The 17945-nt window shown below is 39.3% G+C and overlaps 1 protein-coding gene across 1 annotated transcript in view; it reads left to right on the forward strand.

The window, feature by feature from the left end:
• The window catches only part of TRPM1 (transient receptor potential cation channel subfamily M member 1), a 126334-nt gene that overhangs the window by 45303 nt on the left and 63086 nt on the right, over nt 1–17945 (forward strand). The window contains exon 6 of the mRNA XM_068696336.1: nt 5427–5556. Coding sequence (XP_068552437.1) covers nt 5427–5556 — 130 coding nt within the window. The remainder of the gene's footprint in view (nt 1–5426; nt 5557–17945) is intronic.

A 17945-nucleotide genomic window follows, 5' to 3' on the forward strand; every position in this document is an offset into this window, starting at 1 on the left:
CTGAGCAACACCAGTTGCTCTATGATAAAAGCAGTTGTTCAAGATTATTTTTTTTTTTATCTCCTAGCGTCTCTCTCACATTTGGACTTCAAAATATTTCTATTTAGTTTGGTATTAATTTGTCGTACCCTACTATGGAGTGTTACTGCTGCCTGTTCTGCATTTATGTTGGACAATGCTGCATTTACGATCTGCATTTCTCAAAAGAAGAAGTAATAAATTTTTTTAAGCAAATTCTTTAGTTTTTAATGAAGAGAGAGAGGAAAGGTATAAAAAGTCTTAGGAGAAGAAAATGTGTTTTTTCTAAAAGCAGTGGATTTTATGATGGACCATGATGCTGTAGTGGGATATGTTTTTTCTTTTGGCTGATAATGAGACCTAGAAGTTGTTCCACAGCTTTCCCTTCATGACATGAAAGTAATGTACTACTTCTTTGGTCTGTGTGGTTCCCACCCAGCCAGTGCATCTGAATGTGTAGGGGGGGTGGGGGAAAGTAGTGCAATGTGGTCTCAGTAGTAGTCCACTGAGAAGCCTGTGTAACTAAGCAATAATGGTTTTTCAAATTTTAAATATTTTGTTACTGTTTGAATTATGCAAGGCTCCAGAACAAGGTGTGTTTATTACTTACAGTTTTGTTTTCATGTTTGTCCTTCAAAAGTGAATCTGCAGGGGCAAAGATGTCTGATTTGGAAAGCAAAGTGCTTCATTAGTAGCCAAGAAACTTCTTGCTTCTTTCCTTTAGCTTGGCTATAAAGTATTTTCCACTTTCATTCTGCTCAGCTCTTCCCAAATGGGCTCTCTGTCATCTGCTTTGGAGTTCATTGTGCAAAACTCTGAGAAGCTAGTCTGATTTCTGGGCAGCTTTTTTATGTACTACAATGAGGGAGGTGAGGGAGGGGAACACACAAACAACAACAGATTGGAAGAGGCTGAATTTTTAGAAGTCAAAAATATTTTAAATGACTGAATTGTCTCTCTGAAGCCAGACAACTTGCAGGGAATATATAAATGGATTAACAGAATTAAGTCATCTTGAAGAGTAATTTTGACGTTTCCATTTGTTTTCAGATTGGGAGAGTAGCAGGTTTATCTTCCTTGTAACAGAATAACAGGTGGGCTTCTGAGACCCTGAAAGGCTTCAAAATAATAATAGGTAGCTTGCAGCACCACAGTGTGATTTCAGACAATCCTGGCATGTGCTCATGTCCTTATGCAGGAAAACTCCTGTTGAAGTAAGTAGAAAATGGATTTGCTTGTAGGGACACGTCTGGAGGTTTTGGTAGAAAAACACAACTAATTATGACTATCCTGGAGTAAACACTTTTGGAACAGCATTTATGCAGCAATGAGCATAATACCGGCAGCTCTTGTTCTTAGCCCAATTACTGAAAATCCTTAAATGGAATGTAGGTTTTGGTTTTGTTTTTTAGTTCAAGATGACTGTTTGAATTTTCTTATTGTATCAGTCATGTCAAAGGATACCAGTACCTTTTCTTTTTTATTTTCAGAGAATACTCTTAAGATTTCACATGCCAAAAAAAAAAGTAGGTGTCCTTTTAGGTTTTGTTTTAGAACCCATTGTCTGTGGAAGAAGCTTACGTTTACTTTAATACTCGTATTAAATACAAAATCAAGGCCTAATTCTATTAGTCCTTTTACATTTAAGTCTTGATACAGATATAATCTGTATCAATCTATCTTACCCCAGTCTGTTTATGTAAATAACATTCATCAGATTATGCACTACTGCTTTCCGTATTAAGAGTTGGACTACCAAAGTCAGTGGAAACATTTCAGCTGGTATGGTAGACTGTGGGTCAAAGCCTTACATCTATCACATTTCTTTAAACCGTCTCTCTGATGTGATGTCATAGATGAACTCTGACTGGGAACGTTTTAGTCCCTTACAGATTTTCTGTAGGCTGAGACAATTGCAGCTCTCTTTAACCAAACCGTTCACATTTTTAAAAACACATGGTGATAGGAAATTTGATGGATGGATCTTGATCCATGAGTACACAGATTAAATTTCCATGGTGCAGTATCTGTAGGATATGTAGGTAGATATGTCTTACACAGAGTGTTATTTTTGTGTATTTGGAGTGGATGCATACTGCTCTTTCCAGGGAGCAGGCTGCCAAGGACCTTGAAGGTGAAGGGTCTTGCAAATTGTGAGCGTCTGCACTCAATTTTTTCTCTTGTGAGAACATACGATTTAGGATTTTTCATAATCTTTTTGCCATTTTTTTTCAAAAGACAGATTGATGGTGACAGACAAATGCGTGCTTTCCTGTCATGGATTGTTCAGATACAGAGCCAGTTCAAGGGTCTTTCACTTCCCCACTGTGCCAGATTCTCATTCGTTGCCAGCCACATCCTGTTGCAGGAGATTAACACTCTTTCCTCCCTCAGTGCTAATTTAAACCAGATCATTACACAGATCTGATTTAGACTACGCAAACCATTAAATCAGCTCAACTGATGAAGTGGAAAACTCCAAGGAGAAATGGGAACCTTTGGTAACAGTGTTTAGCAGGATCCCTAATGTGCAAGTGCCTTCCTTAGCTGTTTTGGAAAATCAATTAAACTTGTGCTTCTAAAATACGGGAGTTGATGAAAATGCCAGCATGGTGCGTGTTTCTCTTTCCTTAGTATAGTGGGATCAGCCCCCAAAGAGTTACATAAACACAGCAGGGACAAGAACATCAGCAGAACTTAGTTGCCTGATTTTTCTGCTGGGGCTAGTATTCAGCAGCTTGCATTGCACTGATTGTTGGTAGGCTTTCAGCAGGCTCTTGGGAGGTTTCTTGGGTACTGATAACATGTGAAAATCCAATGTGATCCTTAAAATAAACCACAAACAGTATACAGGGAGCTCAGACAAGTCTTAGAATCACAGATCCAATACAGCCAAATGAATGAATGAATTCTCTATTTTCATTCTACATTGTATCTGGGAGAACAGGATCATATTCTGATTTTCTGCTTCCTGAAAAGTGTGTGAGAAAATGGAAGAACATTAAGAAACCAAGTAGAAGGGTTACAAATTATTTTGACATTGATGATGTCTACTTATAGCAAAAAATGTCCAGTGCATTTTAACTTCCAGCACTTAGGGACTTCTTAAAATGGAATGCAATTACGCTAAGCTCATGAAAATAAGACAGAATGAGGAAAAAAAACCACTTCTGAGATTTCTGAGTATAAAAGGATTGTTTGAGAGCTGGTAGCTCCCTGAAATACATTTTCAGTAGGATTTGAAGGTAATGTTTGTACACAATCAAGCTGGTCTACCCAGGAACTTGTAGAACTCAGTCTGAAATGAATTGCTCCAACAACTTCAAATCCTGCTTTTCCAAGTGAGGAAGACAAAACAGAGCACTGTCCTTGTGCTACAGCAGTGGGGTCACGTTCCTGTGTGTGACAAGATGTTGCCTATCCCAGGACAGATCTTTTTGCTACTTGTAAAGAAATACTATTTTGTTTTTTTTGCGTGTGTGTTCCATGACACCATTCATGATGGAATTGTTGAAACTACAATGCAAAATAAAAATGTTTTCCCTACCATGACTTCAAGCATGAGCTATTACCTGAATGTCTTTCAGTTTTGTTTATAATTATCGAGTAAGATGCTAGATCCAAGAGGGGCATATTGTCAGCTCATGAAACCTGTCAGATTTGATAGAACTTAAGGTGATTTCAATGCTTTGCTGCTAAGTGACCAGATATAATGGAGAGGCCATTTTGGAGAGCAGGTGTACATGGAACTTACAAGGCATTATTTTGTAAAGTAGCTTCTCTGATCGCTACTTCCTGTAAGGTTCTTTGGTCTATGCTCTGTCAGTTTACTGTCCTTACCAGGTTTTTATATTCCATGTGTCAGCTTCAACGCCTGTCTTGTTTGCTTAAGCCAAGCTGTGTCTTAAAACAATGACATGTACAAGCTGCTGACAAAAGTCTTATTGAAAATGCTCATTTTAGCTTCCTTGTTTTTGCATAGTTTAAAGAATTGTTAAAGGATAACAAAAGTGGTCTTCCTTTTTAGCATCCATGTCTTCCACTCAACATTCCACCAATCTGATCCCCCAAACTGTTTGCACTAATGTAATCTACGTGCAAAGAATGGAACTTGCATTCTCCCATTTCCCAACACAGCTTCAAGTATATGATAAGTAGCCAGCTACTTTTCTTTCCTGGCCTGGGACATCCCATGTCAGTTTCCTCATTATGGCAGAACTGACAAGAACAGGAAAAATTGATGCATCTCAGTCCATCATCCTCTTCCAGTTTTACTTAGTTTTGGTTTACATTTTCAACACAATTTTCTTTGTCTCCTCTAACCAGCTGGAGAGGTACCATTGTCTGGTACCCATTTCATCTTTATAGAGAGACAAAGGACTTGAACCTAGAAAAACAGAATAAATCACTAGTGTAACTGTGTGACTAATTCCTGTAGGTTATGGTTATTTCCTACTTAGTTCACAGACGCAACTGCCAGATCAGCAGTCCTTGTGTGTTTCTGAAATGCCTCTCTTATTGCTCTGTGCTCTCATCTCTCATCTTTCTTAAACCATGCTCTCTGACAGATTCCTCGCTCATGTCTGAGAAGGCAAGTCTTTCTGGAGCTGGCTAGGGATTTCCTAGTCAATAAGAATTTCACTGGCCTTTTAAAGTACCTTGTCCCATCCTTGTTCCTTCTTTAATCTTTCCTAATTACCTCCTTTTGCTTTCACTCTGCATATTTAGGCTGAATAGTACAAAATAGGTGAATTGGGATATCCATAGGCATTTATAAAAATAATACATGCCACACCTTGTTTGTTACAACCCATATGCCCTAATTAATTAGAATCTAACTTGTGTTCTTATGGGTGGCTTGCTTTTAAAACCTCGCCTCGTTCATCCTTAGGTCTACTGTCATCATGTTCTCCATCAGCAGTTACCTTTTAGTGTCCCACCAAGCCTCTAACCCATGGTCTGCTGAGGACCATCTGCTCTTCTCATGTGCCTTTCTACTGATACCAAAATAATTTCCATCTGACTGCCCTGTGCTTTGCACGAATAAAAACCTTTCGGGCTGCCGCTTCTAAAGTAGATTTACCTTCAATCACCATTTATTAAATCTCTGTCCATTAAAAACCATAGCTTGCAGAAGCTGTGTGCATTAAGCCTGATTATAGAGTCGGTAGAGAGGAGAGGGAGGGGGACAGCAGTTTGTATCAGTGCGTTGCCTTGTTTTTCTACTTGCCTCTCTGGCTGGTAACACTTATGACAGGGTGCATATCAGAACAGGGGTCTCATTACTTGGCTCTGAATTTGTTTTATGCATCTGTGAGACTTTATTTAAGCTGTACTTCAATGATTGTTGGTTTCAGGCTCAGACTGTATGACTAAAATCAGAGTTTTCTTTGGTGGTGGGGTACTAGGTTCCTTATGGAGGGTAAAGGCCAGGGAACTATGAAAGGAAGAGGAGGAAAGTTCACAGGTTCCTTACGGAGGATGAGTGGCTCCTTCAAACGCACTTCATTTAAAGGCTCTGCATCTGGATCACAAAAGGTAAGTCTGCAGCTACCCAAATAACACGACGTGAAGGAAGCAGATGGAGGCTGTCTGTTTGCCCTTTGTATTTTTAATAGCTGGTACTAATTTAAATGAGAGTGATTCTATTTCCTTTTGTGCTCTGTTAAATCCCAAGGGTATTGGCTGTGTTCATTGCACTGGTTCTGACAATGAATCTTAGCCCTGTTTGGGGAGTTCTTTCACATGCATGCTGTCTTTGGATAAATATCACCAAACAGGGCTAGACTGTAATCCTGTACGTAGTTAAAATCATATTTTGATGACTGTTGATACTCAGTGTTCATGTGAAATTCAGATGCAATCAATGAGAAGACTGATAGGATCTGTAACAGGTTCTGACGTGATTCACTGAACATCTGCAGCAGGCACATTTTATGAGAAGTACACTTTGTGGTTAGTTCATGTGCTGTGCAATATACGAATGAAAAAGTAAGCGAGGGAGAAAGAAGACAGGAGATTGCTTTCTAACGTGTAAACTCACTCTGTTGTCACAAGCTCGCAAGTTGTAGATGCAAGTTAAGGCTTTTTAGTAACCAATGAACTATTAGATTTTAAACGTGAAATGATTTTGAATATATCTTTTGTCCATGGATTGTCCATTTGTAACAATATACAGACTTCAACTCAGGATTATGTAAACTTTATCTCCACTGACCATTCTCTAACTGACTCCATTCAAATAATGAGAAATAGATTTCTCTTCTCTTCTTACCTTCCATCCCTCTTGCCTCTAACTTCTGCTGGTATTCGTAATGTTCAAGTGTCAGTTTATAATAAAAGTGAGTCTGAAAGAACAAAATTGAGAGAAAAAAACATCTGGCAGTATCATGGAGGAAATTGTTTATTGATACAGAGGCAAGTAGAATCTATTAAAATGTTTCCTTAAAAAATAATCTGTTCTATACAATATGAAATATTAGCCATGGTCATCTGTGAAAGCAAGAATGACTGTATCTAGTTTTGAGGGACTTCAACAGAGATTGATGGTCATGGGCATCACCAGATGAATAGTAAGCGCTGTGTAAGGATAAAGTCATTTACAGCAGTGTCTTATATAAAGTAACTAGGGAACCTGGCTCCTTTGTCTGCTAAAGAGATTGACATCAAGTTGCATGTGATGCCATAATATAAGCCATATTACAGATGTTGAGTGCTAGCAGAAAAAAATGTGCGTATTTCAGCTATAATAGCCATGTTCCCAGGCCCCTGGAACAATCAGAACAAGAAAATGCTCTAACCATTTTAATGGGCTCAGCTTTTTTCTCTTCTGAGAGGCGTAAGAGCATAGTGGCATATTAGAATGTCAGCTAATACCTAGTAACAGAGTCACTGTGTGTTACATTTCTCATTACTTGCACAGTTAATTCTTAAAATACCTCATGGCTGTGTGCAAAGAGTGTGGAAAAACAGGCTGTCCTCCAAGACACTCCCATTCTCACAAACAGCTGCTTAGTGCTTGCTTTGCCAACCAGAAAACTTCAGATGTCAGCAGTAGTTTCTTAGACTGGCAATGTTAACTTTATTGAGCAATACAAAGAAATAGTGATAAGGCATGTCAGGATTTCTCCTTCAAAATGTTGTTTTCTATATGCAGCATCACTTGAATATGACAGGTCAGAATAGGAAGTCTGTAACACATGTGTAGTGCCCCAGCTGCAGGCAGCTTTTTTTCTGTCCACAATCCTATCTTGATACTGCAAGAAGATAGAATTTTACCTCCTGAATGGAGTAAGTCAGAGTGAAATACGTGATTAAAATTGTTTAATCTTTTCCCATCATTCACATAGGAAAGGCAAGACAAGGAAGGTGGAAGAACACAATGCAGATTTTCATTTTCATAATGAGGTTTGGTTTGCGATTTTTTTTTAAAGGAATGTTTAAAAGGTGCAAAATCTTCATGTCTTACTTGCTGTAGTCTTCCTAAATCTTTTGGTGCCTGTTGCTTTAGAGCTCATTTTAGGAATAAAAAAATAACTTTTGTGAGAAGAATATTTTATGTGTATGTAGTAGGCTGGGAGTGTACTTCTGAGAAATGATGGATGTTGCCTCTGAGATTAATGGTATGATATCAGCATAAATGCAAGTCAAAGTCGTCATCTTCAGGAGTTGACACCTTGAAGGAAATTTGAATGATTTTGTGCTTTGGGGAGAAGGTTTTGCATTGAATGTAAACTTTTGCTAATGGTACAGCTGAAAAGAGGAACTGAAAATAGTTTTGAATGTGTGTGTTTTGCAGGAATGTAGTACTTTGTTAATCTTAAAGTATATGTTTTGTGTGCTTGTTACGGTAATAGTAAACTTCCAACAGGAAAAAAAAAAAGGATTAGTGGGATGAATTTATTTTCTGCTCCTAAACTGTTCAGCAAGAAACTGTTATTTCCTTCAAATTACCATACCTATTGACAGTTCTTTTTTTTTTTTTAATAAAAATAAAGCATCATGGGTTTATTTGGAACAGTGATGTGCAACTGTTTAATTTGACAGTTCTGATTAGACAGACCTCTTGGTAAGAGTGGAATTGGTTTCATTTGCACTCATTTAGAGTATTTCAAACCTCTTCTTTTTTTTTTCCCCCAAAAATTCTGCTGTGACTAAGAAACGCTCTTTACACAAACATTCTGGCCAGTGTCTCAATGACTCAAGAAGTAACTGCTGTGGTTTTTTTTCAGTCTGGGAAGTCAGATGAGTGAGGGAAGTAGGAAAATGTTTAGGTATAATAATTTATTTCAGGTAGACTTTTATGGCCCTAGAGAAAAATATAGGCAGGCTTGTGTATGGAGAACAGGCCATCAGTTGCTCCTTTTCAAAGAATCCAAATGTGTACTTAGCTGTACGTGATCAGTGGGACAGACTCCTGAACTCAGAGGCAGCAGCACGGCCTGTACTCTTCAGTCCCACGAAAGAAGGAAATGTAAAATTAGAATAATCTACAGCTATCACAGTATCAATACCGTATCTGCGTTCTTAGAAGAAACTAAAAAAATGCAATGTTTGATTCTGTGAAATTTTTGATTCATTCTTATGCTGTTTTACAGAGGGGAATCTGCTGGCTCTTTCACTGAACTGCCTTGCTGAACCAGCACTGAATCAATTTAGAGTTGATTCGTTGTCTTTATGTTCTTCTCCAAATTGGATGAGAGCATTGTAAAACATAGTCTGTAATAGAATATGTGTTAGAGATGTGAGATCAGTACCAGCTCATCTCAACAGGAGATGGAAATAAATCTTTTAACCCTGTAAGCAGGATGCACAGTTGGCCAAGGGAATTATAAGGCTTTTGTTTCGCTATGACCCGCAGTCCAATGGAAGAATATCACTAGAGTAGAGGATTTATGCAGTTTGAAATACAGGACAAAAGGGTTCCTCTAGGCTTGTTTCCTGATGTCCTGTACGTTTCTTCTCCAGACCAATATTGTATGGTACAGCTTTTAGGAGTCTCTCTTATTTGTTGTCAGGAATTGTTGGTAAGGAGGTGGCTGTGCTCTGCAGGCCTGAGTCACGGCATGGCTGGGCGTGCAGCATTGCAGTAAGCCCCTTCTCTACAAGTCAGTACCCTGCAGACATCCAGCAGGAGCAGATGGTGTGTGCATACGGTGAGTAACGTGTGATCCGTAGCGTGAAGGAAAGGTTACCACAAAGGCATGGCAGCTTACTGTTTGTTCTGCTGTTCAGGATAGGGTGCCAGCATGGAGTCAGAGACAGCACTTCTTGCCCTGCATTAGCTGGTAAAGCTTTGTGTGCCTCTGCCCACAACCATGCCGATGTACAACCATCGTGCCATTATGACATCCAGCACTGGAAATGCCACGGGCTTTGCTGGAGGTTTTTGGCAATCTTCAGTGTGTCTGAGCCTAAAGCTTTGGCACATCTTAAAAACTGATGCTAGCTGTTACTTAAGAAATGTTCCTGTGTCAAAACACCGGTATGTCTGGCCAAATACTGAGCGAACCCCACAATGTATGGCAAATACAGACTGTCCAGCAGAACATGTACATGTCTCGTGAATTGCAAGTGTCATGGTAGGCTTGGCCTGGTGTCTAGCACCTAAGAATTGTGTTCATACCTAACACCTTTCACCCTCCTTTTACATTTAAATAGCGTACAAATTATGTGTACAGAGGAGCTACTCTGAAACACAGTATCTTAATAACCTATTGCAGGAGGCTAGGGCCAGAAGAGAGAGGGTTTTTTTTAGGTAAGTTACAATTGCTGAGCCAGTGTAGGTTGGCAGATTTTAATTGCAGAAGTATAGGAAACATTTCTGGACTCACTTTTGCTAGCCATGTCAATAAAATCATGGGTTTAGTACCAAGATTCGGTAGTGTTAGAAAAAAAACATGAAGCTGACAAGGGAACAGAGGGAGAACTGCCCTTTTTCATATTGCACATGAGCAAAGTCTTCAGTTTTAAGGGGTGGCGTGTTTGAAATGTTCCTTAATGTTTGACTTGAACTTATGGCAATGATGAAAATAAGAGTGGCACTTCAGAAGTGGAGAGAACAAAATCCTTCCCCAGAAGTCACATCGTGTACTGAATGTCAGGATCTCCTCGTCACTTACAGAGTAACGTTGTTTGCTTTGTAGCAATTTGATGCTATTCTGACCAGCTGTTTATATACAGTCCTGACAACTGTAGGATTCACATGTATCTGTCTCTCATAAATGTGCTTCACTGAGAGTTTCCCAGCAGCAATCACTCCTACTCTGTTTTAAACTAATAATCCTGCCATGGATGTTTGGTTCACACTATACTTGACAGTCCTAGCTTAGCAGCATCTCCAGCTGAAACAGGTCAGGTTGCCCAGATGGAGTGCAGGCAGACTGTGGAGAAGGAAGCCACTGAAAAACTTGCAAATTTGGGGAAAGTGAAAAGGCAGGGGCTGCTGAAAAGATATGCGAATTGCAAGGAAGAGTGGGAGAACAGTGAATTGTGCAACCCTGGACTAAAAATCTTCTTCCCCACCGTTTAGGCTGTAAAACTAGTGCGTATATAGTCTCTAAAGTTTAACTGGTGTCCAAATGAGTAAAAAACAAAGGAACCCTGATGAACAGTTGCCACATGATTAGAGACGAAGCTGAATTAACGTCACATTTAGCAAAATGAGGAGACTGCAGGTATAGAGAATGTAGATTTTTTTTTTTTGTAACTATGACAACTGATTTCCCTAGTGCATCCGGAGTCTCATCCAAAACTCAAGAAACTGATTAGAAGCTTATTTTTAATGGTAATTTCATAATCTTTAATGGGTAACAGTGGCTTTTTCTTACAGTAATCTTACTATTTCTGAACAGGGTGATACTTACTGTGATTTTAATAGCATTCCTCTGACGTGTGATCCAGCAGGACTTTCTAGAGCCTGCAGTTGTAGTTGGCTATGAAGTATATGCAACAGCGAAAACAAGTGTTCTCGAAATTCCTGGCTCACTTCACAGTGTTTTTATCCTGCACTGGCAAACGTTATGTTCAGTGTTGATTCTGGTTTGTTAAAATGCTGTTACAATCCTAAAAATTCCTCACTTGCACTCCATCAATTAGATCATATTTGCTGTTTTTAATTGGGTTCAATCTCTGCTGCAAGAGGAAAGAAATGACATGGCCTACACCCAGTACCACTAAGAGAATGTCCTTTTTCTTTTGAAGTAAATAGCAAGCTATAAAAGCATTATTACAGTCATAATAAAAATGAACTAATCAACTGAGTACCTTAATAGACAGTGTCACTTCTTAATGTAAGTGCCTCAGATTTGAAGGATGGAGATGAATGTAATTTCACCGTTATATCCAGCTTTTTTCTACCTCTTTATGCAGATGTGTTGTGAAACAGTATCAGCTTGTATGATGTCCTCTTGGAAATGACATGAAAAGGCAGCCTTGTGGTATAAAGATTAATCTCTAATAATAGCACAGTAAAAGATGTAACAGCTGGTATGGATTAATATTCCTTAATATCTGCTTTGATGTGATTAATAGCTGTATGGCTTAAGCCTCTACCAGCGGAAAGCAAACAGTGGTTTCTAAGCTCTCCTAAATGTACTGGTTGCGATTTTTTTTAACAGAACAGACATTTAAAAGTTACGTGTTTTCTTTTTTGTTTCCAGAGTTCCTAGGTGTTTTTTATTTCCCCTTTCCCAATTTTTCTGTCGCAAGTCACGTATTACAAATGTTTATTTGTCCAAGGGTTCGTCCTCATGTTTCTGATTCACAGTACCCAAAACTATGTTGGTTCATTTATTGAGGCTTTATACAGAGATTGATGGGTGAACAGGAATGCATTGGGTTTCTGTCTTGATGTTCACATTAAGTAGTAAATATCTTCTTCCAGTGCAGCATTTTTGGTAGTGATTTTTATATTTGTTTCATATTATGTTGTACAAAAGCAAAAACTTCATCAGTTTGAAACTGAAGAGCAGAAGTTAAATTCCAAAGCTTTTTAAAAGATTGGCTCAGCATGTGATTAGCTGGATCAGTGCTCATGGCGCAGCGTGTGCTGTTTGGAAATTACATCTGAGTCATTGACTTAAATCTGACTTCAGTTCTATCAAAGTTTGATTTCCCCCATATATTTTCCTACTATGGAGATGAACTTGCTCCTAAAACTGATCAACAATACAGGTGGGAATCAAGAATACTGATTGCAAGCTGGTAAGCCTTTTCTGTTTAATGCCCTGTTAAATCCAGAGGTAAAGTACGAGCTGTAAGAGCAGCTGTATCAGCTGGGTCAGAGCAGAAAGCTGGGTTGCCCACTGCAGGAGGAGCGCAGTCTGGGGAGTGCTGTAAGCAGAGGAGGAACATGTAGCAGTTACTGTCCAACAGCGTGTTCCTTGCGCCAGTGATCTGAAAGGTAGGGATTGCCTAGACCAGAGGTGATACTGTGAAATGCTGCTGCCTTTCAGTATCCACAGCACCTTACACCAGCGGTTCTGAAGCTTATCTGCAAGTTGTATGGCAGCCAGCTTGAGCTCATTTGTTCTGGAAAACAGTCTTGGTTTGGATAAGTGTTCTTCAACCTGAAAACTAGCATCCAAGGCTGAGAATCTTTTAATTTTACCATTGAATTTTGTCCTTATCTTGGTATTTGGTTCTCATTTCACTTAAACATTTTTGAGCCTTCTTTAAAAAAATCCTTTTTCCCCTGGTTCCCAGAACTGCATGAGACATATTTGCATATTTGTCAGGCGCAGGTCTGAACAGAGGGATGAAATGGTGGCAGGTCAGTTTGTTTTCCTGGTACTGGTGTCAAAACACTGTCATTATGGCATGACTTCACCAAACAATAACAAGTCTGTGTCTTCAGGAGAGTTTCTCATCATAGAGAATCCCAAACTCTTTTATCAGCTTTCTGTCTTCAAAATAGGTAATTTTCCTGAAAAGTGCCTCCACCATCTCAGAAGGATCTTGCCATCAAGTAACAGTACTTCTTATTCAGTTTGAAACGTGGTGTTGCAATTATCTAGTTTCTGCTTGTAGATCTTCTTCTAGTAAATCAGAAGAGTGGGAGGAGGAAAGCCCTGCAGCATGACCCAGGGGTGGCCAGGCTCTGTAATCTTATCTGAAAGTGGTTTTCTTGTTGTTTTCCTGCACATGCACACAGCCATGGTTCCGGTGGCCCAGAATGCCTTATCTTGTGTATGGTCAGACATTTGGTCTTTCCTCTTGTTATCTGCCTGACTGCGGGTTGTGAGCTGCTGAGGGACTTTCTGAATGGAGATTGAGCCTTAAGTGTACACGGGACCTGGTGCACGTGGGCATTTGGGAACACGAACCCATGGCAAGAGGCAGCACGGGGAGTAGAGCAGGGGAGCGGCTGTGGTTAGGTGCGCTGCATCAGTGTTGCATTTGCAAAGCATCTTCTAGTGCAGGGAAATAAAGGACTGTGTTAAAAGTGGCTGCTTCACTACAGTGGTCACTAGTGCCCAACTCCAGTCTGTGGCCTAATTAATTCTGATTAATTATGATTAATTGCCTTCCCCAAATAAATCCTACAGTATTGACACTTTGCTGGTGGAAAGACTTCAGTAGATGGAAAAAGCAAAAGCCCTAACGCAGTCCCTGACCTTTCTGACATTTGCCTCCCTGTGTCACTTAGTAGCATTTTAAAGTATTTTACATTTTCAGTTATTATGTTCTGAAGGCTTTTTTTCCTTTTTCTTTTCCCTAGCACTGAGGAAGAGCTATGTTGTCTCTGTTTTCTGTAACTGAGTCTTCTCCTCTAAGAAAAAAGCAGTATTATTAGGAACACACAAGGACACAAATAAGGTACCTGAACTTAACCAGTTGGTGCCATTTCCAGGCCCATCTGGTCTCTAGCTCCAGAGAAGGTCTTCTGCAGAGCCTGGGGAATGTTAGGCTTGAGCGTTGCTTGTCCTGGGAGGATGTCTTTGATGCACCATGCACTTGAATTGGTGCCAGAGTCTTGTGTTCAGGCACCTGACTTCATTTTCAATATCATTGGGCATTTATAAAACTGAATGGTTTCATCCCTTATTCAGTAGAAACCAATGTGAAATGATCCATAGTAGCCTCTGGTAGTCATATGGGCCTAGTTCATTAACAAACTGTGCTTGCATCAAGAACAAGGGCAAGTCAGTCGAGGTAGCTGTCAGCATGAATTTCTTCTCTGAAAGCAGAACAGAAGGCGTGAAATTTTCGTGGCTTGAGAATTGGGAGGCGGAGCTGGTTTGCATGGTCAAATCATTTTGCTTTGGATTTCAAATAATTGTCATGCTAAGGTAAAGTATTCCACTAACATATTTTGTTAGTTAATGCGTCAGTATGAAACTATTCATTACTGCTCTTCAAAGTGTTAAAAAGGGAGGTGCTTTTGTTTTCTATGTGCAGGCACACACAAACATCAATGTGTTTTACTGATTTGCTAGGATACAAGATACGTTAGAGCAGTTTTAAGTATATTATGATGAAAACATAAGTAGTAAAAGTTGTATCATCTGTGTAATTGTTACAGGAATGCAAGAGAAAACAGGAGTTGAAAAGGATGGGGAAATTGGGCTGTAAACCTGTTTTGTTCTTTTGCACAAAACAGTGAAGTTCAAGTTGCGTTCTGGAACAATGTGTGCTGATGGAGCTTGAATGAGAGGGACTGTTTGTGGTGGAAGCTTTCAGTGATCAGTGACCTGATCTCAGTGCCAGGAGTCTTAACAGGCCCCCTATTCATGTGCCCTAATTGTGCTAAAGGAGAGGTGGTTTCCAGGCTTTCGAGAAAGAAGTTATATAACATTCAAAGCTAATTTCCTAGAAGCATTCTGTTGGCATAACCTTAAGCTGTCTTTAAAATTACACATTATGTTTTGGTGTTGGCCATATGCAGCAGGCAGGTTTTTTCACCGGTTGCGTTGCTTCTGTCGTTCTTTTAATTTTACTATCCTGAGATGTGGAGCAGGATTGTTACAGTTTAATTAACAATGTATTATTTATACAAGTACTTACCAAAATTGTCATTTATTAGAGCATTAATCAAGTAACTTCTATCTGAATGCCCTTTGTTTCATTAAGCCTCTCTTGAATAAAGGGCTGCAATAAGCTTGGGAGAAATGCAAGCACAAAAACTAAACTTCTGTGGAGCTTTTGGGATTACCAGCAAAAACTAGTGACCTTTCCCTGCGCTGATGAAATCCGTTGCTCAGTTATGTGGGCCAGAATTTACCAGCTCTCCCCTGCTATGTTCCATAAGAAGCTGACAGAGATCGGAATCTCCTATATCCTCTGGATGGAGGATGGGATTAGGAAAAAATGGAGCAGCCGTTTGTATTTTTTTGAATCAGGTTTCAAGGGTTCATGGTGTCTGGGGACTCACCATGCCAGCTTGATCTGTGAAGTCTTCTGCACCAAGGCATTTCTCCCATAGCACATCTCCTGCACAGCACTGAGTGTACGGAGCGGTATCCAGCTTAGTACTGCGACAAAACACTGAATTAGCCCCATAGGATGCATGGAGATCATCCTGCTTCCAAAATAATCAAGGCAGTGTTTCTGTTCCCCAGCCTCAGCACTGTGTGGTTAGCTGTAAGCCTTTCTGTCTCCTACCGTGGTTGAAGTGTCAGGGAGAAGCTTCCCAGCCACATACTCCACATAGCTCAAATGCACCCACAACAACTTTAGATACCCATTGGTGGGGAAAAGCATATATATATTAAGCATGGGAGCTGCCCAGCTTACTTTGATGGGATTAGCCATCACACTGATATATAGGTATCCTTGAATAAGGATTGGGACCCCTGGTTTGTTCCTGCAAATTATACTGGGGGAAAAAAGTGCTCATATCTATGGTATCACATTCACCCATGTGTGTAAAGGTAGGATTTAATTGGTAAGACAACCTTTCCTGGTGTATTTCCAGACTTACACAAGGTGAATGACAGTATGTACATCAGAAAATGTGTCACCTTCCTAAGGCTTTGTTGGTTTTCATCAAACTCATGATTTAGTTTTCTCTAAACCGTCAGATGCACTTGGATTAATCAACCACTAGATAGAGCTATGCTAAATAGAAAGGACCTTGCTATATAGTTTTATGCTGAAGATGATGTTTTCCGTAGTCCTAAGCCAAAGTAAGGACCAGTTATTGCACAAGACAGGTATGATGAGGAAGAGTTTTCTTCAAGATATTATAAAATCTCACCCCCTTTAAATAATACAGCAAAAATCATGGATCTTTTTCTGAGTATACCTTAAAGAAAGTCTTCAGTGAATAGTCCAATATAATTCCTATACATTAATTATTAAATTAGCTGTATTTTTAAATTACCACACCAATTAATTTTTAATCAAGCAGTCATCATAGAGCTACTTTATCATCACTGTAGATGGGAACCTTGAAAGCAAAAGTCATATTACCTTTTGTGTTCTCTTTTATTTCATCGTTCTGGTGCTGAACAGTGCTCACATATTGATCAAAGGTTCATAACCATAAGAAAAAGGAATTACGTATTGTTTCTGTAGTATCTATGTTAGTATCTAACATACCTCTGTACCAACACAAGATTGTTCTATTTAATGATTTCTGGATTTTTATTTTTTTTTTTTTACAGCTCATCTCATTTATAGCGGTAAACTTACTTTTGACTTAGAGCTGGAGAGGTTTATTATAAAATCTCACTAGTAAAACAGCTAATGATGGGATCTTTTGACTGTCTAGGATTTTGTTTGCAAGAGTTGTACTGAGCTGGTACAAAAGCTACACTAAATCCATGATGCTGCAGAATACAGTATGATTCAGACAGAGATGTGCAGAAGTTACAGGGGGGTGCAAAATGTGTGGATCTGGCAGTAAATCCTGCTGCAGGAAAAGGACAAAAACACCACCACCCTACCCTATCCCACCCCACCTCACCCCCCAGAAAATTCCCCCAAGCGGCTATCAGTGATATCGTGTGGCTTTCAGCAGGTGCAGGCATGGCACAGACAGGGACAGTATGGATTATTCCATTTTGGCAAGGAACAGAAACAAGTACTTCTGCAGATTTCTTAGCGACATGTTCAGTTCTTAGCTCTCACAGAAACAGTTCCAATGTGCAGTACTTGTGTCCAGTACAGCGGGGGTGTGTCTTACCAAAATGAGGTCATAGTAATGAAATATTTTTCTAGAAAATTCCTACGTTTAGTTTTTCTGTTTTCACTTTTCATTTTCTGTAATGTTGAAATATGTATTAAGACTTCTGTTTTATCAGACCCAAGCAAACTTTTAAATAGCCAGTATTATGAGTATTTGATTCCATTTTGTTCTTGATTCTTGCCAGTAAAATGGCACTCAGCCTCTCGGTTGAGTGGATTTGCGATTCTCTCCGAGGATCAGCCATGGATTAGTGAGGTACAGCTGGTATGTTCTTCATGCCAAGTGGTTTTGGCACTTTAAATTTTTTTTTTCCATTTTTGATGTCCTTCTCTAAATAAATCCTACTTTTTCTCCCCTTTCTTCCTTTTTCTGGGAATTTGTTCTTGTTCAATAGTGAAATTCATCTTTCACCAAGTTTTGTTAATGAGTCTGAGCAAACAAGCATAGTTCAAATGGCTCTTTAACAAAAAAAAAAAAAAAAAAAAGGAAATTTAAAGAAATGTTCTTAGTTTTCAAAATTACAGTTTGTTCATGTTTAAGGAGTCCGTCTCACTAGAGAGTGAAGCTGTTTTTTAAGCTGCTGTTTTTTAAGCTGTCAGTGAAATGCTCCTGATCTTTGCACTAGCAGGTTGTTGAAATGCAGGTAACCATAAAGTTTACAGTATACAGCATATAACTACATGGCTCCATTGTGCCTTTAATGATTCAGAAATTTTAATGCCTACAATTTACAAAACAGGTTCTTGCATCTAAACTTTGAAATCCCCGTGGAGGACCCTATTAAAAAACCTTGTTA

The sequence above is a fragment of the Anas acuta genome, chromosome 12, assembly GCF_963932015.1.
Source record: "Anas acuta chromosome 12, bAnaAcu1.1, whole genome shotgun sequence".
NCBI lineage: Eukaryota > Metazoa > Chordata > Aves > Anseriformes > Anatidae > Anas > Anas acuta.